Here is a 24,342-nt window from a genome sequence, read left to right as displayed (position 1 = left end):
TAGGGCTCAAAAGGCTCGTTTTATAAAACAATATTTACACTCTGTTAAGGCTGGCCATAATGAGCTCTCGTGTGAATTATTGATCACATCGGGGTCAGAAGCTATGTGATCATGTTCTCTTATCTGGGCACCATTTCCACATAATGTGATTTTGTTAGCAGATATGTACACCATAGCTGACCGGTCCATATGTGACTGATTAGGCCAGATCGGCTTTTTTCTTAGAATTCTGGCACCTACAGACTTATGTAAAACCAGGACTACAAGTACCAGAATTCCAAGGGAGAAAAATGGGAATGGTGTAACTAAGCCGACGGCTACGGTAAAATTCTGTTGGCTATAAGTCAGAACAGTCTAAATGTACTGATATAGAATCGTGTGCATTCGTCATCTATATTCCCTGCTGAAACGCACAACGCTCCTTCGAGCCTCTTTTTGCGCCAAATCGAAAACATGGCAATTGAGTAGTTTCAAATGCAGACAGCGGTGAGGCTCAAACGTAAATGCAAACAAAGCTCAGAAAGTGCTTGTATATTTTGAGCAGGGAGGGACTTGTTTCAACCTTTGCCGCTTTCCCTTGGGCATAAGCAGACTAAGAAACTGACGACAGACGGAAGCAAAGCTTCCTTCTCGACTTTTGCAAAAATGTCCGCCATTTTATACTGTCAGCGCAGTCACTCGAGCACCTACAGGTCCAGCCAAGATAGACATACAAATAATATTTTTTAACGGTATTCTAGTATTATGCTCGGGTTTAAACTTAAAACTTATACATATTGATGAGGTCATTTATTTAGTACGCGTGTATGCAAGCGAGTTTTTTTCTGCAAAAAATCACTGATATGTCCCCGAAACTATTTCAGTTATTTTGTACAAGGCAGAATTTTAAATATTTTGTGACAAAACTTGGATGACCAGTAGTTTTATGTAAAGCGCTAGCTTCTACACGTTAGGACTGCAGTAACGTTTTGGAATTTCCCGGGCGAGCGCCTGCATTCAGACAGAAAGGTTGCGTAGACGTTGATTTTAAAACGTGCGCTTTTATTGCCAGCGTACGTCGTTAGTATGGGCGGCAACTTTTGGGTTTCTTCTCTCAGGCGGTTGAGCTTGTTCCCTCGGTGCAGTGTGCTGCTGTTACACAAGGTGCTTGAACGGCCCATTACATAAGGAGCAGAGGCTGGTGGTGCATGCTGCGGGGAGCAGGGTGAGTTTATCATGAATAATGCAGAGCGAGAACGTCTTTGTCCAATGCATGCCAAGCGATGGTGCGCCCCTCTGCAAAGCTTCCATTGCATCTGTTCGTGCACGAGCAGCTTTCCTTTCCCCCAGTTCAACAAAACAGAGGTGTGTTCATCCTGTTGTAGGGTTCTGCTGCATTCCTGGTCCCAGCATAAATTTAGTCATGGCATGAAGCGGGTGTGTTCGGTGAAAGGGGTGTGACATAAGAAGTGTAACTTGGAATCTTCCAAGAGACGAGGCTTACACATGTAAACTTATTACCCATCGCATGCTATTTTGATGCCTCTGTGAACGCCTCCAGGTACTTGATGCACAAACTAACACACCCCTACAACAAGCCAGGACTAGTCGGTTTGCAAGCAGTTGGAATCTGTTTAAGATAAATGTGTTCCAATTATTTTTAGGTGTAAATAATATTGAAGTTGCAATTCTGAACACATGAGACTGTTACATTTCACTGAGGTCTGTGCAAGGGGTATTGTTGTTCAGTGTGTCTCAACCACTTACGTTCTTCTCTTCACATCACTTTCCTTTGCAGTCTGTGTTAGATACTTATGCCCTTTTTCTAGCAAGATCTTTCTGAAATCCTCCATCTGTATATCTCACACCTCATCTCTTTCCTCTTCCGCAACCACTTTTCATCCTCTCACGCACTTACTTCCTGGCATGTCCTGTAGTTTACCACTCATCTGTAAGCGCTGCATTTTGTTATACTTTTGCCTTGCCAATATTTTACCAACTCTGTGACTCCTTCATAGACCTTTCATAGAATCAAAATTGCAACTGGCACTTGTACCAATGCTGTACAGGGAGGTAGAGGACTGGATAAGCATGCGTTCCGAACACATTTAATGCAGGGCTTCCTTTTAGCACAGGCAAGATTGGTTCAAAAAGTTCACAGTTGCAATATTTAGAAGCTGAAATGTTATCCTATGGGAGGAAAAGTCAATGCAGCATTCAGGTAAAGTACAGCAGCTAACGGGACCAATCTCCAGGAGGTAAGCTTCCTCTCCTGTGAGGGGAGCCAAACTCTCATTTCAGAGGCTGTAGCTTCTTTGAAGCTCCCATGCCTTGGAATGCTACTCACTAGTACAACCCGTGGGAAGGGGTGTAAACACCCTTTTCCCGAACTAGCTTTGTTTCTCACCTCCTGAGAGCAAAGGCTCTCACCCTTGGGAGCCAGACACTTGTCTCGGGTGGCAGGCTGCAGAAACCAGTCCGTGAGCACACCAGTGGCTGGTAGGTTTTCAGACGGGGACACCTCTAAGGTGCCCTCTGGGTGAATGCATTAATAAATGCATAACTGAAATCAGTGTGGATTTATCAATATGAGATGTTTTATACCAAACATCCTTGTCTTCAGTAAAGCCATCATGTAGCTGGGGATCTCGTTTTCACCAGTGTGCAGCACATGTTTTAAAATGGCTTCCCTGGTCACTTGAACTGGCAGTAATGGAACTTACCGGCACAGGGCATATCTGCTCACACAGGTATGCCCGCACATGTAATATTAAGCACCCTGCCTTAGGGCTGTCAGGCCTGATGTAGGGATGACTTACAATTATTTAATGCAGTGTTAGGAGACATGGCAAACAGATGTGTGTGTGCCATTTCATGTTTTCACTTTTTTGTGCACCAAAACACACAGCCTGCAATGGCAGTCTTGCTTGTATTTGGTTAGGGTTCCCTTAGGGGGGGGGGCACAATTCGTGCTGCGACCCTCTTTAGTACCTCAGGCCCTATGTACCTGGGGTACAACTTACTAGGGGCTTACAGAGAGTGCTGAAAAGTTTACCAATTGAGGGAAACAATTGTACAGTTATGGGAAAGAGATCTGAACTAGGGTCTTGGTTAGTAGGGACCCAGTGACCTTCCACTCAAAATTGCATCAAATACCAGACAAAAAGTGGGATTAACCATTTCAAAATGAGTCTTTTTCCTACACTTGCGAATTAAATGTCTTCTTCTGGCAGCCAAGTAACCTGTTTAAAAGCATAAACCAGTTTAATTTTGAACTATCGAACTTGGCAATTCTGACTATTTTATCAATTGTGTCTGCTTCATATTTTTATTAATAATCATAATAATAAAATGGTGCTTATTTGTATATATAATAGTGACTCCCAAGGATCTGCTCATAAATCAAAGTGGGGGGGGGGGGGCGGGAGCTCCGAAACATAAAGGGACTGATTTCATAGGTGGCCCTAAAGAATGACTGCTGAGTAAATCTCCATGTACTGAGAACTGTCAAGTGGCAGATTTCACCCAAACCACAGAAGCAGAGGATTCAAGTAACGCAATTAGTTCGCCACCATTAACTTCTTAAAGAAAACCTTAGAAGAACTCTACTCCACCGCTTCCAAGGTGAGGTGTGAAATCACACCTAAGACTTGCAATGGACAGTGTTCCTCTCAAGGCTTTTATTCTCAGTTTGCTGCTCGCCTTTTACAATAGGTTCCTACATGCTTTCTGTATGGTGTGGGGAAGTCTGTAGACCTCCTATTTCCTAAATTTACCTCTTAAACCATTTGCTCAGATTTCCAACAACTTCAGATTACAACACCTTCATTTATTATGCAAGTGTTGACGGTGAAACGAGCATATTTGGGGTCTAATCCTGGGATATACTCCCCTTCTCCTCCATTCTTTCATTCACTAATCTGTGTAATCTGGAAACTCAATATCTCCATATGCTTCCATTCCTTTAGCTTCTAAAAACAGGCCAACGTCCAATGCCGTATGTTGTTCACACTTAGAACATTTGCCTCCATAGTTATCCAGCATCAATTAGAGGATAAACAATGGAAAGTGACCACTAATCCCATGGTTTTAGAGTACATGGGAAGCTAATCATGACTTTCCTATAGTGATAAAATGTTGTTGCATGTGTTTGTTCACCTAAGTTACTACCTTTTTTGTGTATTTCATTTAATTTGTTTATATGTATGTTTAACTATTTCTCATTCTGTGTGGTTTTCTAGCAGCACGTTAAGTCCCTGGATTCCAATCTTGAACCGTTCCAGGATACTTCATTGCCACAGAAGTAGCAGTGGATTATTTTCAGAAAGCATCCTAACTCTTATACGCTGCCTACACACCAAGCAAGGCTCAAACATGTCTCAAAAGGAAAAGAAACCTAAGTCTGACGGGAATGAGGCGCCGAGCGAAAAGTCCTCAAAGCCTCAGAAAAGTATATCAAAACCAAAGTCCACAAGCGCATCCTCTCAGATCAAGGCGGGCAAGCATAAAGTGGGGGGGAAAGACACTGGGAAGACATCTAAGACGGACAGTGGGGAGCCGTCTGATATTGACGCCAAAAAGCAGAAACTAGAAGAGAAAAGTGTGGCTGAAAATGGAGACCTGTTGGAGTCTGTAAAGAACTCTAGGTTGAAAGCTGCATCTTCAGTGGCGGAGTTCAAATTCAACAAGAAGAGAGTTCGCCTGATCTCCAGTGAAAATAACTCTCTCAAAGAGGACTCTTGCGGGATTGTCTACTGGATGTCCCGCGACCAGCGGGTGGAAGGTGGGAGCACTGCATGCTTGACCATTTCTCGTATAGAATGCATAACACTATTTCACGAGGACTTGTGTGGGGTTTGTCTGCTTTATTAGCTTCAGGCACCCTGAGATCACAGCTGCTCCTGTGCCTCTAGCAGACTAGGCCTGGTAGTAAATCTTTACCTCAAATTCCACCATTCATGGTTAATTTTTACAGTGAATGATGCTTAATTCTGCAAAGAGGTGTAATAACTTTGTGAAGTTTGCATAACACAAATATTATGCCAGCAACATGTAAGTTTCGCAATGGCCTACTTTTTTTATAGATCAATGTTTTGTACCTATCTTTTCGCCCCCAGCACACCCATTTTTCCATTATTGTACCCACTAATTATTTCACACACCAGCTCATGAAGGTTTCACACTCCTTTCTCCATCCTACTGTATGAGATGAGGTGGTGACCTTGGAGCCTTTACTGCTTGTGGAGCAACAAATGAATGCCCCTTAGCCCTTTCGATAACTTTAATTCAGTGAAGTACATAACTAGGTGACCCGTGGCCTTGTGCCGGCTACATTACTGGTCATTAACATAACATGCCTCAACCACTAGTGTGGTCTTGCAGTACTTTGTCATTTCACTGATGGTTGCAGGTTGCAGCGTTCATGGCTTTCACTAACCGGTGCAAGTCAGAGCTTCTCTTCTTTGTTGAGTCACTTGTGACCCATGACCCTGCATATGTTTGGCAGAGCGAATGGTCAAATGTAGCCTAGAAGGGATTGAGTATGATGCTGATGGACCTCCGAAGGATGCTCGGATGAGAGTGGATGGACTCTGCACTTGGTTATCCTCGTGTGAGAACAGGGTATAGGATGATTTACATTCAGATGTACCCTAAGTAAATATGTACCATCATACACAGCCTGTGCAGTATTTTTCAGTACTGTCCACTGTGTTTAACATATCAAGTGTTGTTATAGCCCTTCTTATTTTAGAGACCTAGTAGTTTGTAGCAAGTACGAAAGCCCGGCGCCTTCAATCAGCTTGTTTCCTAGCCTGCTCTTTTCAAGCTAGTTCAAGTTACCAGCTTGAAGAATCCAAAATTGTACAAATGCTCTAATGTCTAATTTCTACCTAGTTAGAATCTATTCATTATCTTTGTCTTGGCTCTGCTGATTTCTCGCTTTCTTTCTACCCATTTAAAAAAATATATATATATTTCAGATAATTGGGCTTTTCTGTATGCCCAGCGCCTGGCTCTCAAAGAGAAGCTCCCTCTCCACGTCTGCTTCTGTCTTGTCCCCAAGTTCCTGGAAGCCACCATTCGACACTTTGGTTTTATGCTGAAGGGACTACAGGAAGTTGCTGAGGTGAGTGCTGCCAGTCTGAGCCCAGGAGGGAATGAGAGTTTAAGGGGAGTAATACTGTTTCCTGGAAACGCAGATGTTTAAATCTTAACTATGTGAGATGCACACAACACTAGAAAGCTCATTTTCAATTCGACGTTGGAAGCCAATGTGGCTCCAGAGTCACCCACTGGAAGTTGACATTCTCGCTGTTTGTGTGGCGAAGCTGGACTTCAATGCCATAGGCACCAGAGGCTTGGCTACTTTCTTTGTACATAGATTACAGTGGAATGCTCTCTATTTTGTGACATTCACCAGTGTATACTCTAGACGCAGACAGCGGATGAAGGTTGCTCTATGTGACGGTGGGGATCAGTGTTGTGCCTTCTATATCCCTGATTATTATCCAGGACTACCTCACATATCTATCCATACATGATTTATTAATTACACTATTCGGTAGATTTAGTTGCAATAGTTGGGATCATCTAATGTACTCTTTCTTGTTGGTTAAAACATTTTATTTCTTTAATGTTTTTATTGGGCTTTTGGAACAGCAGCACCAACCAGGCGAGAGCCTCGGGAATAAAACTTTATTTAACCACATGGCTGCTGCGGGGATTTTTGCCCTGTGCTGCAAATAGCCATTTTGCTGTTTCCATGACGAGCTCAGCTCGTCATCAGCACACGACACCCGTGGGTGATGACGAGCTGAGCTCGTCATCAGCAGCGAAAGGGTTAAAGGAATACATATTGAATATTCTCATGTTGGTTACTCTCATACACGTTTTATCTATACTTTCTTAACTATGTGTAATTTGAATAATTACATGAGTGTAAACATGCAATTGAATTTATTCAGTACAGTTATAAAATTAGGAGTAATATTTTACTTTATTTCTAAAATCGACTGCTGTACATTTCAAAATATCATTCTTTACTGCTCAGCATAGGATTCTTATTCAGAGAGCCCTTCCAAAGCCCTCAGCTGTGTAGGCGAGAGTTATTGATTACATTTTAGTGGGCTTACAACCCGCCCTAAGCATACCATTAGTTGTTTTCTGTGTCACTCTAATTTGCAATCTTTCGATTGCTTAACTTCCTTTCTCGTCTTGGCTCTTCCCTGGAGCATTGGTCAAGTACATGTGTTCTTCCTTGTCTTAGTTCTTCCTCGTCTTTTTGCACTGCACTATTTTTTATAAGTCTCTTGGTATTATTGCTGAACGCACAATGCACTTTCCAAGTTTTAACACAGGCATACAGCTTCCTATTTATGTTGCATTTTTACCTTTTCTGCCATCTCTATTGACGCATGAGTTACAACCGCAACTGTATTATTGTATGCCGCTCCACTCTACGTCACTCCACTCCCCCCACTCCACATCACTCCACTCCCCCCACTCCACAGCACTCAACACCACTTAATTCGATTCTATGTCACTCATCTCTATTTTATGCCACTCTAGTCCCTCTATGCCACCCCCTATATGCCACTCCACTCTACTGTAACACCATGCCATTCTCCTTTGTGCCACTCTCCTCTACAACAATAACATTTAGCCATGCTGAACAGCAGCCACGCTGGTGTAGAAATGGCTAAAAGACATTGGCAAAGGCATTAGCTCTTATATAGGTCAGACCTATTGCGTTTGATGATGCTTGTTTAGAAATGTTGGTGTTCCTACTATAAAAGCAAGCCATCAATAGCTAAAAAAAATGGGTGCAGACTCCTGCTGTGCTTAAAACTGGACTGAATGCAATGTCTCATAACTAATCTACTGATTTAAATGAACAGGAGTCCTATAGTTATGTGCACAAAGCTTGTGATTTAGGTTCGCAAAGGCGCTTCTTGTCAGTACAGCTTTGTATGATTATTGAGGCCTGCCTGATAGAAGAGCAGATAGGACAGGGCTACTCAACTGAAGAGGAACACAAGACAGTGATGAGCACATCGACAATAGTACAGCTTTGGCAGTGTCCACCTGTATGAATCCGAATCCGATCCTGAACCACTCTGTGTTGACTTAGGCATGTTTGGTTCTGCATGTACAATTTGAGGCAAGTTCCCATGACACAAATACTGAAGAAGAGGTGTGTGACAGATTAAAGAATCAGGGTGGCCTACAACTAGGCAGCGTCTGCCGAAGGGCCTTGATTGGGGCCGCACGTCGCTGGCCTTTTGTACTGAAAGAGTGGGAAAGAAGTTTGGGGGAACTGCAACTGGTCACATCTAATTTTTCTGTAAAATTTGTATTTTTAGGTAATTAAAGGAGGGAACCTTGGAGGTATCAGTCTCTTTTGTGATCATTCTTTCTCTGGGGTATATGGTCCTCTGGAGGTCTCATTGTGTCACACCGACCCCAGTATGGGGCTCATAATCCGGGACCACTACCCTAGGAGTGGCATATACTTGTTTGAGAGGAAAAGGTCTGCTTTTTGTTGCCATGTACTAAGTGTGAAAGTACAGAATATGTGACTGCTCTGGGTAGAAGACAACATTTCAAAAGGCCAGGTAATCAGGGCAGTGACATCTCAGGGATGGTAAGAGAGTAAATATTTAGTCTGAGTAACAATGGAGGTCTGGACACTAGGACATGGGAGCACCCCTAGAGAGGACATGTGGGTGGGAATGTATGTGAAGAAGATGTAGTGCCTAGGATTGAAGGAATTCTTTAGGGTGTACAATTGTGCAAACATGAGTGTGCAGGGGTCTGTACGAGAAAACAAGGTTAGCAGTGTGAGGAATTCTTTAGGGTGTACAATTGTGAAAACATGAGTGTGCATGGGTCTGTACGAGAAAACAAGGTTAGCAGTGTGACAACAAGCAGTTAAAGTTACATTGTTTTATTTTTTGGGAATGAGCTAATTGGTGAATGTTTACATAACAGCAGTTTTTCATGGTCATTGTTTGAGAAACAACTTATTTCTGCATCATGTTGAGGTTAAATTGCTCTATTTGCTATGGGCTTCCGTTAACTGAATACTTCCTCCTGACTTTGTCTTTTTGCGCCATCGTCACTCTTTTGACTGATACTATACTTGCTTCTCTTGTTAGGAATGCAATAAATTGAAGATCTCTTTCCACCTTCTGATCGGCTTTGCCAAGGATGTGCTCCCAGAATTTGTAAAGAAGCACAGCATTGGGGGGGTGGTGACCGACTTCGCCCCGCTGCGCGTGCCGATGCAATGGGTGGAGGATGTGAAAGAACGCTTGCCAGAGGATGTACCTTTCGTGCAGGTAAAATCTTGCGATATGGACTTTATGTAGTAACATAAAGTGTTCTTTTCCAATACTTTCGCAAACCTGAAAGAAACTCTTTGCAAAATGTGTGTTCTGTACAAGTACAATTTCCAGTCTACTGTGTCATCAGCAAGCACCATGCCAGGCATTGGAGTCTTTAAAAGGGCGCTGGTCCACTGTTGTTCACGCTTCTGTTATGTGGTCCTTGCTAAGTGAGTAAGCCCTCCTTTGTGCTAGTAATCTGTTTAGAAATCCCTTTATTGTAGATTGTCATAAAAGGGCTACAAATAGACCATTGAGCAGGATTATAAATAAGCACAGTTAAAGGAGCACTGGCAATATTAATGGGTTTCACCCACTGTAGTTTATTGTTTAGTTCCTAGTATTAATGACCATAACATTAATGGTTTCTCCAGTGCCCACTGGTTCAGTCATTTTCACGTGTATCTGTTACTGGGCTGCACTTATTTGTACCAGCTTAGCATAAATATAATTTACTCAACACTATTTCCCCTTGGTATTATGGTTTGGATGCTAGCAATTCTTGGCTTGCTTTCTGTATGTCCAACTAATAACACCTGCTGTTTCAGAGGTAGATGCAGTTGGCATCAGCATGGTGGAGTTAAAACTACATGTGACTTTCTCGTTGCTGCCATCTCACCCAGTCCCATGCTACATTTATTTTGTTTGTTTCCAGGTTGATGCCCACAACGTTGTTCCATGCTGGTTTGCGTCAATCAAGCAAGAGTATGGTGCTCGAACGATCAGGAATAAGATCCATGATAAAGTCCCAGATTTTCTGACCGAGTTTCCCCCGGTGATGGTTCATCCCTACGAAAGCAAGTTTCAAGCAGAGGTAATGAGTGAGCGGGTCATCTGAGCTTGTGGCTCATGTGGCATATGATATTCACCTAGCTTCAGAGTAGACATAAGGTTTCCTCTAGTCTCCTGTCGACAATTGAAGCAGCCAGATCAAGATTAATCTGAAACATTTTAGTTTATAGGTAAACATCCTGGAGCCTGGATTCATTTCAAGGCTATTGAGTCCTTTTTATGGGTTTTTAATGTGCTGATGTGATTCAATGGCGCATTTGTTAGAATAATAAGGCCATTTACCTGGGGTAAATGTCCTTACAAATGGGGTTAAATGGTGTGCTGCTAAGTTCCTGAGGCAAAGAAAACCAGCCTGGACCTGTTAATGTCATCCCTTGTGACTAGTATTTGTCTGCCTCCAGTGGCAAATATTTTTTCTCCTCCATGTACACGTGCCAAGCTTTGCTGGCAGCTAGTACGGCTTTACCCTGATGTACCTTCTTCGTGTGACCCTCTTGTATCAACAGTACTCCAGCGCTGCCTTACTATTCAACTTTTGCCCCATCCCTTGTGCCGGCTTCAAAGAAGTAAATAAACTTCTAGTGCACGTTGAGCTGCTTACACTGTATCTTTTTTTGATAAACAGATTTTATTGATTTTATGCCAAACTAATATAAAACTGTATGACACATTTGGCTTATCCATGTAAATTGCATTTTGCAATTGCAAGGCATTGGCGTACAGTTGATACAACGCACCATTACAGTGCTGCAGCGACATTGATACAATGCATCTTAACACTTCAGTTTGGTCTTTTGATACCAGTAGAAAAGGGGCTTAGGACTGTTCTTCTGTGAATTAGTAATGCCAATGACAGTCTTTTTTTTTATTTTTGTTTTACGTCGATGGATCCAATCAGCCAATCGACTGGGACGCCTGCAGAGCCAGCCTTCAAGTGGACAGGACTGTGGGGGAAGTAGAGTGGGCCAAGCCAGGCACAAAGGCGGGTATGGCCGTGCTCCAGTCCTTCATAGCCGAGCGTCTGAAATTCTTCGGCACTGACCGGAATAATCCAAACAAAAACGCGCTGAGCAACCTGTCCCCATGGTTTCACTTTGGTGAGTGTGCAGATATTTACTGTTTCATTTGTTATAAGGTAGCACGATATTCTAATTGTTGATGTAAGTGTCATGGCATTTAGTGTGCAGAGCTTCCAGAACCTGTATTCCTTGGAAGGGGGATGGCCAACGCTTGCAGCTTCGGAGTTCTTTCTGTACCACCATAATCTTCCCATAGATTCCCTCACCCTATGACTCTCGCTCGGGTCAGGCCCAGTGCCCTTCCAGCTGTGATGAGGGCATTACTAACCATAGTAGCCGCCTCTCTGCCCTGGGATATATTCGCTATAGGTCTATGAGGAACACTAAATTGATGCAAATATCTGGTACAAAATTAATGCATATCGGGGGCACTAACAACTAATTGTGTTCTTGCTCTGGACATCTCTAAGTGAAGACTTACATTGTGCTAACAACATGTTTGTCCACCAGTATGATGGATGTGTCTCCACCTCACTGGATCAGACATCTTGAATTATCTGCTATGATGTCAGATGGTTCTCCATCAAGTGGCTGTCTGCTACAGGAGATGCATTTTTGGTAGAAGGCCTCTGGCAGAAATTCAGCCAATGCTATGTTGATGGAATTTCCTTAACCACCATGGGTATTGGAGATGTACCCACGCAGTTGTGAGTCACTTCCTAAATAACTTGTCACGCTACATGCAGTAGTACTTGTAGTAGTTCTATCAACTTAACTATGCTTGAAATTCACTGAATGCTCAAGCATCACTGTGAAAATCTTAAACCCTTTCCTCACTTTACATAAATGTGGCTGATACTTTCCTTTTACCACCAGCTCCCCTTGCAGAGAAAACAATTGATACTTCTCTACACTGCACAGATCCCGCCACGTGTGACAAATTATTTCCATCCCTGTTAAGCACCTATAGGAAAAATGGGAAGAAAATTGGAGGCGGAAGGATATCATTTGGTGTGCCTTAAACCAGTGGTTCTTAACCTTTTGACTTCGGTGGACTCTCCCTTCGACATTATTGGAACCCGGAGACACTAACTTAATGATTATTGGAATCCAGGGACCCACACGGAGTCATTACTAGAAGCCAGGGATCCCGCCTAAGCATTTAAAAAAAAAAATCAAAATTTTAATTCCCAGACCCCAAAGGGTCCCTAGAAAACAGGTTAAGAACCTCTGCCTCAAGCCACCAGTACAGTGAGGCTCAAGAATTGAATGCATTGAGACGAATGGAAGTGGCTCAGTGGATTTTAAAGACTCAGTCCCATTTCTAAAAGGAAAGCATACTGTACAAGAAGTTCCTTTTTTACAGGCAGACAAATAGTCCTGGAAATAGAAACTGCCTTACTTAATCAGCCGAAATATTAGGAAATCTTTGTTCACAAAAATCATAGGTAATATATGAAGCCTCCTCCCAGCATGTTGTTGTGGCACACAAATAGTAAATTAATTGGGTATGTCCTGGGGTTGAAAAAGGAAACCATATTAAATGAGGTTGAAGCTGGAGCTTGTGTAGTGACTGGGTAAAGAACAATAATCTATTGCGCTAATTTTGGTGTCTGTCAGCTTTCTGTCCAGAGAACCTTTTTCAGTGCATTTGTTGGGATAAGGTCTGTTTTCTAAAGAAATAGTTTTCCAAATTTTTATTTCCTTTCTTTTAACAAATATTTCTTTCCCAGGCCAGGTTTCGGTGCAGCGCGCCATCTTAGAAGTCCGTAAGTACCGCAGCAAATACAAGGAGTCCGTGGAAGGTTTTATTGAGGAGTCCATGGTGAGAAGGGAACTGGCAGACAACTTCTGTTTCTACCAGAAGAACTACGACAAGTTGGAAGGTAATCGGGCACTTAGAAAATGGCAGGTCTGACAGTGAGTCAGACACTCCAATGAGTTTATTACTGTTTTTTTGGTAATGTTAGCATTAGGTCTCGGTGCAGTCAGTAAAGCTATATCCTCTCACTAAAGTGGTGTAGTCTCAGTGCCTTCATGTGTGCACCTAGAGACAGAATTCCAAGCACCAGTCCTTACTGGGTACTGTAGTCTTAATGCCTTCATGTGTGCACCTAGAGACAGAATTCCTAACACCAGTCCCTGCTGGACTCACTTGTCTGTGTTCGGGAAATGTTGGTACAAGTGGAAAAGGTTTGAGTAACATATTTATTTCTTTGCGCTGTATGCTATACCAGTTATTTTTAGTCTCCTGCTCTGCCCAGATTCACGCATTTTTTAAATTATTTTATTGTATTTTTCATATACTATAATTGCTAAACCTATATCGTTTTATTAGCTTTTATGTTCATGACAACAGAAGCTTCAAAAATAACAAAAAAATAGAGAGGGTTTAAGTAATTTTCATTGTTGCATAATATATTTTAACTGATGGTAAAATAAAATCCAGGTAGAAAATAGATAGAATAAAATTAATACATGTCTTAAAGTGCCTAGTTTGACAGCTGTGTTTCTAGTCGACGGAATGTCACAGGATCTCCCATACACTTTAAAAGCAGTGGCGAACACGCTTTCCTAAGATAGTTCATCAACCCAGTCATTGAAGTCTAATGGGTAAATATTTTTTGCATTTCAATGTTCATTGCTTGTATAAAATGTGCTGCACAGAGTTAGGTGTATGCCCTTAGAGGTAGTTTTTTCATTTTTTTTTTTTTGAATCCATTTATTTATTTTTAACCCCTTCGAGGCTGATGACGAGCTGGGCTCGTCATGGTGTAGCCTCCTCAAACACTGATGACGAGCCCAGCTCGTCATGAACAATGGGTTTTTTAAAAAGTCAGCATATGGGCAGAATCAGAGGAGCGTGCATGTGGTTAAGGACCAGAAAGTAGGTATACGCCTTTTTAAAATCAAAAATCTCCATCAATTTGAAGACCAATTTATTAACATTCTGCATGGCCTCTAGCCAGATTCTTGCAGAGGATTAATTTACTCTGTTGACTTCAAGGTGCTTATGACTGGGCCAGAAACACCCTAAAGGACCATGCAAAGGACAAGAGGACCCACATCTACACACTGGAACAGTTTGAGGCGGGGAAGACACACGACCCTCTCTGGAACGCCGCTCAGGTACTGCACTATGTTGTCACACCGCACCCCATCTCTTCAACCTAACGTCTGTCATGTGTACCTATATTACATTAGGACATTATTGTCTTGTTGGTTTCATGGTTTTTGTTGTTGTTTCTTTTAACCTTGACCATATTGCACGGTCTCTCAGATTCACAAGAGTTCTTGTGTAGGGTGCACTTCCAGAACCATTTTCTCCACCATCCTAGTTCTAGATTCCGTGTTGCGATTGTGCAAATTTGAGCTGCACTTGGATTTTATGTACTTTTGGAGGCGCACTGGAAAGCCCACACTCTGTTCCTCTGTACAGCTTTGCTCATCTTTCGCCTTCACCTCTGTCTTGACATTATGGTAAGTCGTACTATATATATCAGTACGCACCTCCTACTCAAGATGGCGAACTCTTTAAATTGGAAGACACTTGGTTTATAAACCAAGCAAATATCATTTCCTGAAAAAAAAAATTGTATTGGATAAAAGTGCCCTCTACAGCAGATATTAACAGGGAAAGAGTATATAGATTTTTTCAAGCATTATATTCTCTGTGCACTCTGTCTATGTGCAGCGCATAAGAAGATGATTGAACATACACAAGTCCAACATAGGATAGAAAAATGTAATGGCGGTGCAGTCCTAACCCAGGTGTTTGTGTGTCAAGGGATGTTTCAGGCTCAACTAGCGTAGTTCCTCGAGACCATCTGCACACAATACTCGAAGCCAGTTTTTCTTAACATGTCCACAACACCCACTCACGGGGTCCCCAGTTGTTAAAAAAATGTAATGATATTAGAAAACTAATCAATGACATGTATATAAAAAAGTGAAATTGACATTTTAAAACATTCTGTAAATGTGAACGAATTTGAAATTGGAACCTAAATATTAAGTTGGTATTCACAGCTTGATTTGTGCGTGCAGCTCAAGTACAGCGAATAGTGGAGTGGACAATCGAGGACCTCAATGACCTCACTTATAACGACTGACAAAAAGCATACATTAGGAGCAAGGAAGACCAAGCATCATGCTAGAGTCTCTTATTGCTTTTTCTTTTTAGAAATACATCAAAATTTTGAAACATCCCCAACCTTAACATTAAAATTTCAATTTTTGTACATCTTTTCTTTGTGTATTAAACAAAATATTGTGTGGATTTGTTAAATGTGTACTCGTTTCTATAGTTGTTGTTTTTTGTACTTTTTTTGTTAGAGGCTCAGATCATAAAACTAGCTTAAGTGGAGGTTCCTGGTGTCCAGTAAGCATTCATGGGGAGTTCAGAGAAATCACAAGGTTAAGAACCACTGCTGTAAACAAACATTTGAAACATACATGTGCAGTGTTCTAATCCCAGTACAAGATGGCGTGGCAGATTACACACAACATGTAATGCTGAAACAGAAACCAGCCATCAGCCACGGCTGTTGCAGAAGTATTGCATGTAACCTCTGCATTTGTTCATTTATTTAGGATTTTTTGCGGCACAGGGGAACATATATTGTTCCTCTTCTGGTATAAAACTGTCCTTTCAAAATAGGATATAAATATAATCCGATTAAATAAATGATTTAACCATGACTTCATTTTATTTCACGTATTAACCCTTTGTGTAGAAATTCGAACTTATATAAACAACCCACGTATAATAATGAGTCTGTCGAAAAACCTCACTTGGTAGATCGCTTTTGCCCCTAAACCTGAAGGTCCTCTCTAAACTAATAACAAAAGTTTTGCTAAAACTTTGAACTCAAGATGAAGAAGCATCTTGTTCACAGCCCATTGCACTTGAAACCTGCCCAGATGCTGCATTCCTTGATAGAAGAGAGCACCTGCTTCAATACTTGGATGTAGTAGAGGGACAATCTGTTGTTTCCGTATCTCCGGAGATCCTCCTAAAGCGCCGGTATACCCAGACTCTAGTCCAAGCCTCTTCTTTGATATGGCACTACTCAATCTCATCTGGTTGCACTTAAACAGTTGCAGTCCTTTCCTGCTATTACCTTTTGCTCCCCAACTATGTTTATGTTCAGGATTTGCTTCAGTCACCCAACCTTGTCAGTGTCTACAAATATATTCCACTTGCAGAAACCAAAAAGGCGCGAGAGTAACTAAGCTGCAATAGACTTCCTGCCATTGGAATGACCTGAGCAAAGTCCAATTTAACTAAATCAGCCCATCAGCACCAACTATAGATAGGTTTGCAAGTCAATGTGAAATTGTTTTCTTTACAGTCTGTTTCCTCTGTTTTGCCTGCATCTCACCCTGCAGCACCAGCACCCTATTCCAACTGCACTGAGCTTCTCAGACCTTTAGGGCTAGGAACTTAACAGCCCCATTTAAAATGATGTTTAAGAATAGGTTCCAAGGCCCCTATATCTGTGAGCTACAAGTCCAAGAAGTTAGCATAGCTTTGTTACCTGGCTGGTATCACAGATGTATCTCTTTCCAAAAAGGGCGCTGCAGCTTGGGGATTGAAGGTCACGGACTCGAGTATGGTGTATACCTGCACCACCGATCAAAGTCAATGAAGGAAATGCATGCAACTTTTAGAATACTCTTCGTATTGCCTCGCTACCTTCACCTCGAGCGAATGATGTCTGAGTTAGTTCCCAGATATCATTCTCCTGAGGGGTGTAGCGTGCTGAATAATTATAAATTGATACATTTCAACACAAGAATTAGGTATATGCTGTCCATCTATTTATTTTGTAGTTTATGAATATATAAGTTTATGAACATACAAGCAAATGAATGGGAAATACAATCTATTGTTTTTACCTCAAACGTGCATGTAGCTGCATGATTCTTCATAGGGTTTAACAGGAGCCCAAGTCCCCATTTGCTTAAACTCTATACTTATGTCTCTTGTATCTTAAACATGTCTGACACACTTCCTGCTAGTTAGGCAGACATGCAGTGCATTTCCCACTTCAGAATAAGACCTGGGTGGAACGCTGTTAAAGCACCTTTCACTACAGATTTCCTGAAGCGATCTTGTATCTCACAGGATTTCCACTCAACAACGTAAAGTTGTGAATATGTGTCATGTTCCGAAGAACAAACATATCAGTAGTGCTACTAGGATCTGAATGTGCTTCAGACATTCACAAGACGTTCGGGGCGGGCCATGCCGTCTGCAAGCACACACAGCCTGTGGCAGTAGATGAGCCATAACATGATCAGAGGTGCTTGAACCTGTCTAGCAGGCATCCGCTCCACTCAACTTTGCTTTAATTTACATTCAGTCTCGTGGAGAGTATTGCATAAGCTGGAAAACTTATTTATTTTAATTAATAACCTGCGGTGCCATTAAAGCTGAGGCTTAACTTCTTACCCAGAGTTATCTGAACCCCCTTCAGCATCAGGCAGAAGTGACAAGGCTGTGATATCAGATAACCCTCCTTTTGTGATTATTTTTATGTTCAATGATAGAGTGAGAATAAAATTCCATAACTGGGCCAGTCCCAGACTCATTATGGCATATTGGTCTACTGACAGTCTTCGTTGCTTGTTAATGATACATGTTTACGTCGGAACCTAAACAATATCTGGGAGCTCGCGCCCAGATAAATATGTATGTAACTGCCTGTCACCTAGCTTCTGATTTTACAAGGATGCTACATCCTTCAAAGATGATTTAGAAAAGGAGCACAGGGGGCAAACTCCTCATGGTTTGAGGAAAGGGCTCCCAGGAGGAATCACACAAGGGGAGACTGCCTGGTGGGAATATTTTCATCCCGCCAACCTGAAGATTACCTGGTCTAGATGGCTCTGCGTCCTCTCAGGACTTCAGCTGTTATCCAACCGGTGCTTCGTCTGATGTGAAAATCAGCGTTGACTCACGTTCTAAATGGTGCTGCCTGGCTTCTGATAATCAACCAAACATAAGGAACAATGAAACAGCAGTCCCCTACATACAGAAAACTCCCTTATTACCTCTTGGGACATGCTATGCACTTGTGCTGCAGGAGTGTTTGGCCAGTGTGGATACTGAATGCCATAACATGAATTACAGAAGAAAAACAGGGACCACTCCTCATTCTCTGCGAGTTCTCTTCGGAAAAAATGGAAATGTGCTCAGCATCACTTGCCAGTTGTTACCACCCATTTGTCATCTGTGAGAAATGGGGCCACAAAGGAGCTTTATGACCCACAGGCATAGGAATTGATCCCACTGTCCCAAATCTCAAGAAGAGGGAGCCTTCCTCAAGTCAACATGTGAGCCTCTTGGTAGAACCGCAAATGCAGGCGCTATAAATGCTTGGGAGACCATCGGTCAAGGCCAACGAGTAGTGAAACTTTTCTAAAGCCTTGTCGGCATCCATTTTGGAAGCGAGGGGCATTTCATCTATCTTTCCATACAGAACTTTAAAGTGTCCATCCAGGGTAGAGAGAGAAACACTTTTTTTTAATCTGCTCCTGCATCGCGAACAATCAGGAGTAGGCGTTCTAGATGTTTGTATTGTTTGATGATGTCAGCTTAGGTTTTGAAATACATTGTTGCATCATTCCCCAGATGACCCCCTTTAAGGCCTGGTGCTGGAAAAGTGTCTATTATGAGAATTTATTTTGTTTATGTCAAAGGATTTAAGGCAGCAACAAAGTCTACCAGGTTCCAGTACAGATGGGCATAGCTCAGGCAGGTCCTGCTGCTGTTTCAATGCAATAGGTAACTGGTCTTGGTTGCACCACTGAAACTCTATGTTGAATCCAGGTATGAGTGTCGTTGGACATCTATCTAATGACCTCTACTCTAACATTTTCTTTTACCCACTCAGATTCTCATTACTTACAGACTTTGAAATACCCCCAGAGTTAGTGAAATATTTAAACCATTATGTGAATATTATTGACACTCCGGGACCACTGTCACTTAAATGAGAGATTATGGATGAGGCAAACACACATGAGTAACTTGGCCTCTCCCAGACCACTGACGAGAGGTCTCCTATTTATGTAGAAGCATCCTTTGAAGTAAGAAAACATTTGCTACTGAATGCTTGCCACCTATGATGGATCCCACATCAAATGTGTCTCATGAGTTTCTTTTTGCTTGTCGTCAATGCAGCTCCAGTTGGTGCATGAGGGGAAGATGCACGGATTCCTGAGAATGTACTGGGCCAAGAAGATCCTAGAATGGACCAAGTCTCCTGAGGAAGCGCTCCAGTTCTCCATCTACCTCAATGACCGGTTTGAGCTTGACGGGCGGGACCCCAATGGATATGTAGGTCAGTGAAATTCTCCCTGGATGTTGATTTTTTTTTTCTTCCTTTTTTTAATGCTAACAATAGAAAAAGAGCTACCTACACAATGGAAATATCCATCTCTTTTGGAAATATTATTTGCTCTGTATATCTTAGTCCTGTCTTTATTTTATTGAACTCTTTGTTGAAAAGATAACTGTACACATTATTCGGCGGTGGGTAAAAAAACATCTGGTTCTTGTTTTTTGGGAGGGTCCCACGGCCTGATAAGGTTCATATTAAGAATGTTATTTTAAAGTGACGTAATCAACACATTTTTAATTAGCCGTGGGCTGTCACGCATATTGTATACTCGATTTGTTATGCATTTTTTAATTTTACTGGTTAAAACATTATACAGAATTCCAGTAGGGTGTCAATTCTTGCTTCATACAAAGTTTGCATGTATTGAATGAAATTGTGTCTGAAAAATAGTTTTTTTCTGCCTGATGCTTGCATTTGTGAGTCATATAATTGTGACTTGAATTCATGCCGCCTTCGTAGCCAAGCTTAAGCCTGGAACGTAATCCAGCATAATCACTTGCTTGCTTCTGTTTTTTCACAACAGGGTGCATGTGGTCGATTTGTGGAATCCATGACCAAGGTTGGGCGGAACGTGAAGTTTTTGGCAAAATCCGTTTCATGAACTACAATGGCTGTAAGCGGAAGTTTGATGTGGCACAGTTTGAGCGCAAGTACCACCCCAAGAAATTTGCAAAATAGTCTGCGTGTTGATTCCCTCATACCGCCCCTACTGCGCCAGGAAGTGTGGATGAGGAGTTGTTCGGATGTTGCTCTTGTGCTCAATTCTTCAAACAATGTCCTCTCTTAAAAATTGATAGAAGGCAGCTGGGGAGCAGTGCAGAGAATCCGCTACTTTTCTGTAACCTGCAAGGTGGACTCCATATACAATTCATTTTTTATCGGTTATATACAAACTTATTTTTATATTGTGTGGGGGGTTTGTACCTTTTTATACGTCTGTAGAATTACAGGGGATGCGTCAATCTACTTTAAACAACTGTTTAGTCCTAAATGTATTCATGTTGCCTGAACACGTGTTGTTGAGATTTCTGAACTTTAAAAACTGAAACGGGGTTTATCAGAGACCCTTACCAGCGTTTATAAAGTTATTTGCTCCAGTTAGCAGGGATTGCAGCTGTTTTGTAGATTAACATTGATAATCACAAGTTACTGCCACCCCATCAGATAAGCGGGTTTCCAGATGTTTCTCCCTATACATTGCAAATACCTACAGTAGAAAAATAGGAAGTTCTGCTTAGCAAAAATTCACTGCTGCCCTAGCAATCTATCCTGATCCACCACTAGCGTTTGCATAGGCATGAATTTTCATATGCTAGGTAAGCACCGGTTTCATAAGTAACTACGGCATGAAATTTAAAGGATTTTTACAAAAAAAAGCTGGACCGGTTTACATCAGGAATGAGATGTCTGGTTATTTTTTAGGAACTCTTTACGTATTATCCGCAATTCGGACTCTTGCTTAATGAGGTTTTCTGATTTTTAATGTTGAATAAGAAGTTGCTGATATTTTATTTAGACCAGCACATCAGTAGATAATTGAATTTCATACCATTCGCTTTAGTCATGTCAGATACGCCAACTTTGCTTTCCGCTCATTTAATGCAAGCCGTAAAAGGAATTGGCTCCCTTGGACTCCAGAGTGCAAATGCATGAACGATAGCCAACAAGTACCTCAAGCACACCTCCCTGCCTATAATGCGCTGAAATTAAATTTACCAATTCCTCAGATTTGGGAATGCCCCTTTTCCCCCATTGACTATGTTCTTTTCATTCACAATGCAAATGCAATGTGTTTAAGAATTTAACAACCCTGCATATGAACACCACTACTATGTGGGGGAGACGGGGTTTGCACATATATCTGCAACATCAAAGGCTTTTTGCCTGTTTATTCTTCCAAGTATTTGCAATGGGAATTTAACTCTTTTGGTAAATGTATTCATTTGTTCCTAGTTAATGACCAGCCAGAAGACACTAATTGAAGAGAAAGAATCAGTATGCAGCATAAATTATTTCTAAATTGTCTGAAACCATATTGTGGTTTTTCATACCACATATACTTTTTTTTTTAAAGCTGGGGGGGGGGGGGGGAGGCATAGGCATTCTCCATGAGGTGTCCTGTCGTCCTTCGTCTGTGCACATGTGGAGGGATATTTTGGGTTTGATTACTTTCGCTTTACACCATCGCGTTACTCCTCACGAGAACACGCTTCCATCCACCCTTGGTGTGAATTCTTGTTGAACAATTGCAAATGATATGTTGCTACAGATCGGTTGTGAGATAGTGAACCACAGGCGTCCAGCAGAAACAAACAAGGGGATTTCTAATGGTTGGATAAAAATACCAACTGAATTTATTCAGCAGAAACCAGTCCCAAGATGCGACTGCAGCCAATTGAGTACTTCTTCAAGAGTTTAGATATGCCAGACACGAGACGTGCAAAACATTTGAAATGATAACTGGAATGTTTATTGGGACCCTGAAAGCAGTCAAGTGATGTAATCAAACTCCTAGGATATTATATGGTGCAAGGGTGCCTGCGTTGGTGCTAGGCTGCCCACTGTGTGCCGGATCTGGGAAAAGGACAGGAATGTGATGTATTGGGATACATATTATGCATTCCTGGTATTTTCCTGTGATGCAGCACAGCAACGTGACTTGCAACGCTGCGTCACTTTGCTATAAATGTGGTCCTGTGTGTCGTTGCACAGTTTTTATAGACAGTGTAACTTGTGCATAGCACTCTTTGCTGTTAAGAGACTGGACACTTTGCATGTTTTCATTCACCAAGCTTTACCCGTCCAAGGCTGTGCGAGTTAAAAAAAAAATGTTTTTAAGGCAAACAGAATGTCATTAACTTGAATATCTTTCTGCGAACAAGAAGGTCTCTTCATGCCAGCTGCAACAACAATTGGAGTTTCACACCGGAAAAAAATGTATAGTTCAATACAGGTCCTGAGCAGAGATCTAATATTAATAGCACTGATCCCCGAGATTATTTCGTCCCTACTAGTAGGAAAATCTCTTTGTCATGTATTTATTTTTAAGTTGATGTGGTAAATAGTTAATGTGTGTGGTTCCCTCTGTATAGTCCAGTGTTGTCCATCTCTGATACAGGTGTGTCCCCTCTTCCTTTAGACTCGAGCGATGTCCCTAGACACATCGTAAGTCACCAAACAGAGCTTCCACTCCAAGCAGTAAGCTCGTGAGCACCGTGTTTAGTGCGGTTTCTGCCTTGGCGTGCCCTTTATTTTTTACAACACAGACCTGATCTTCTCTGTTAAATGATGAGCTGGTCTTATCCACCTAGATTTTCTGCTCACATCTTAATGGTTTTTGTATTGTCATCCTGGACTACAAATGTCCTTGATCACTGGATTCATACCATGCTATACTTCTCACGGTCTCTTTTCCAAAGCGGACCTGCATTTTCTGCCTCATGGCTGAACACCCCTGGACTCCGTAAGCTTCATTGACTGGAAATTTTTAAGTCTGCTTCACCCATGGCCTTAACCGTTTGCATTTGTAGCTTCAAGTCTGAAAAGACCTCCCCCCCCCCCGGGGGGGATTTTTACTTTGATATTCACAGAAGTAGCTTTTTACTTTTACTGCAAAGGATCTACTCTCACTCGGAAAGGGTGTATTGGGCAAGTGTTTCTAGTAAGAGTAGTATTGCACGGGGTAGCTTTGGGTGCGTCACATGCCTAATGCCACAGTGCCCTCTGAGGAGCTCCTACTGCCTAAACTCAATAGTCCAGATGCCAACGCACCCTTGTGGCGTAAGTGTTCCCGGAAAAATGGCTCATAGGGTGATCGTGTGCTGAATCCACATGTTTAACTATTCTTTCTAGTAGAGTTTCAGGTGGTGCATCAGCAGGACCAGGCGTCAAGGTAGACAAAAACAGAGGTTGACAGACATGGACTGCACAATTCTCTTTTTCCCTTAGTTCTCTGCATCCTTTTGTCGATTGGTATGTGGTGGTTATAAATCTAGATGTCGGCTGAGTCAGAAAGGCCCTCCTTTATCTTAGCAGTGCTGGACACCCGTGTTGGGTTGGCCTGTGCCCAGTTCCACTTTAAATCTGCATTTATCTCATGGCGATTCTATGTTGCTAGGTGCCTCTGTGCTTCCTCTGACCTGTTAGTGGATGTGATGGATATAGATGTGCCCCACTGCCTTTGATTCAATCTCACAAGCGGTCCTGTTCTATGGGGCTCAGGGGGGGCCAACATTCCAGTACGTTTCCCAGTTGACTCAAAAAATGTCACACACTACTTGTTCATTGGAAAGCCATAGGTCCTCCTCAGTAAATGTTTTTTGGTACCAAGGTGACTCCCTCTCAGTATCATCATGGCACATTTGAAGGTGGTTTTCCTGCCCTTCCATCTTAGCAAATCATAATAGTTCTTCCAGGACAATACCTCAAACAAAAGAAGCACCCTAAAATGTTATGACTATTAAAGGCTACTTACCAGGATTACAACACAGAATCAAACATGTTTTATCCTACGAAGATACTGTAAAAAGAGTACAATTAAGTCGACCTAACATTGATGATCTGTATAGTTCGACTCCATTGATATTTGTTTCTGGATATCTGTTACACACTTTTTCAATATTATTTTTTTTACCAATATGTTTACATGCAATATATTCTGGAAGGCTGTTTTGTTACGGGTTTGAAATAAAATATTTTCGTTTTTGTGTGAAAATGGGATTGTTGCCACTTTATTTATAATCCTGCATAAATGTC

At 41.8% G+C, this 24,342-nt stretch overlaps 1 protein-coding gene across 2 annotated transcripts; it reads left to right on the top strand.

Annotated features, from left to right (window-relative positions):
• Positions 1-1,113: 1,113 nt before the first annotated feature.
• Positions 1,114-24,301, top strand: LOC147684147 (deoxyribodipyrimidine photo-lyase-like). Of its 2 annotated transcripts, none has more exons than XM_086944545.1 (10): positions 1,114-1,204; positions 4,221-4,762; positions 5,961-6,106; positions 9,138-9,320; positions 10,021-10,179; positions 11,056-11,254; positions 12,910-13,062; positions 14,184-14,305; positions 19,368-19,527; positions 20,111-24,301. In XM_086944545.1, the coding sequence occupies exons 1-10, from the start codon at positions 1,188-1,190 to the stop codon at positions 20,263-20,265; spliced, it is 1,836 nt and encodes a 611-aa protein (XP_086800671.1). In that variant the 5' UTR covers positions 1,114-1,187; the 3' UTR covers positions 20,266-24,301. The 2 variants fall into 2 exon arrangements, with proteins under 2 accessions (XP_086800671.1, XP_086800670.1); XM_086944544.1 differs by having other exon boundaries at positions 1,193-1,344.
• Positions 24,302-24,342: the final 41 nt, after the last annotated feature.

The sequence above is a fragment of the Lissotriton vulgaris genome, chromosome 11 (assembly GCF_964263255.1).
Source record: "Lissotriton vulgaris chromosome 11, aLisVul1.2, whole genome shotgun sequence".
Lineage (NCBI taxonomy): Eukaryota > Metazoa > Chordata > Amphibia > Caudata > Salamandridae > Lissotriton > Lissotriton vulgaris.
This window is presented reverse-complemented; position numbering and strand designations above follow the sequence as displayed.

Coding starts and splice junctions, on each gene's coding strand:
- LOC147684147 (XM_086944544.1), top strand. CDS start 1,223: ATGCAGAGCGAGAACGTCTTTGTCCAATGCATGCCAAGCGATGGTGCG. Junction 14,306..19,367: donor CTCTCTGGAACGCCGCTCAG/GTACTGCACTAT, acceptor TCGTCAATGCAG/CTCCAGTTGGTGCATGAGGG. Junction 19,528..20,110: donor GGACCCCAATGGATATGTAG/GTCAGTGAAATT, acceptor TTTTCACAACAG/GGTGCATGTGGTCGATTTGT.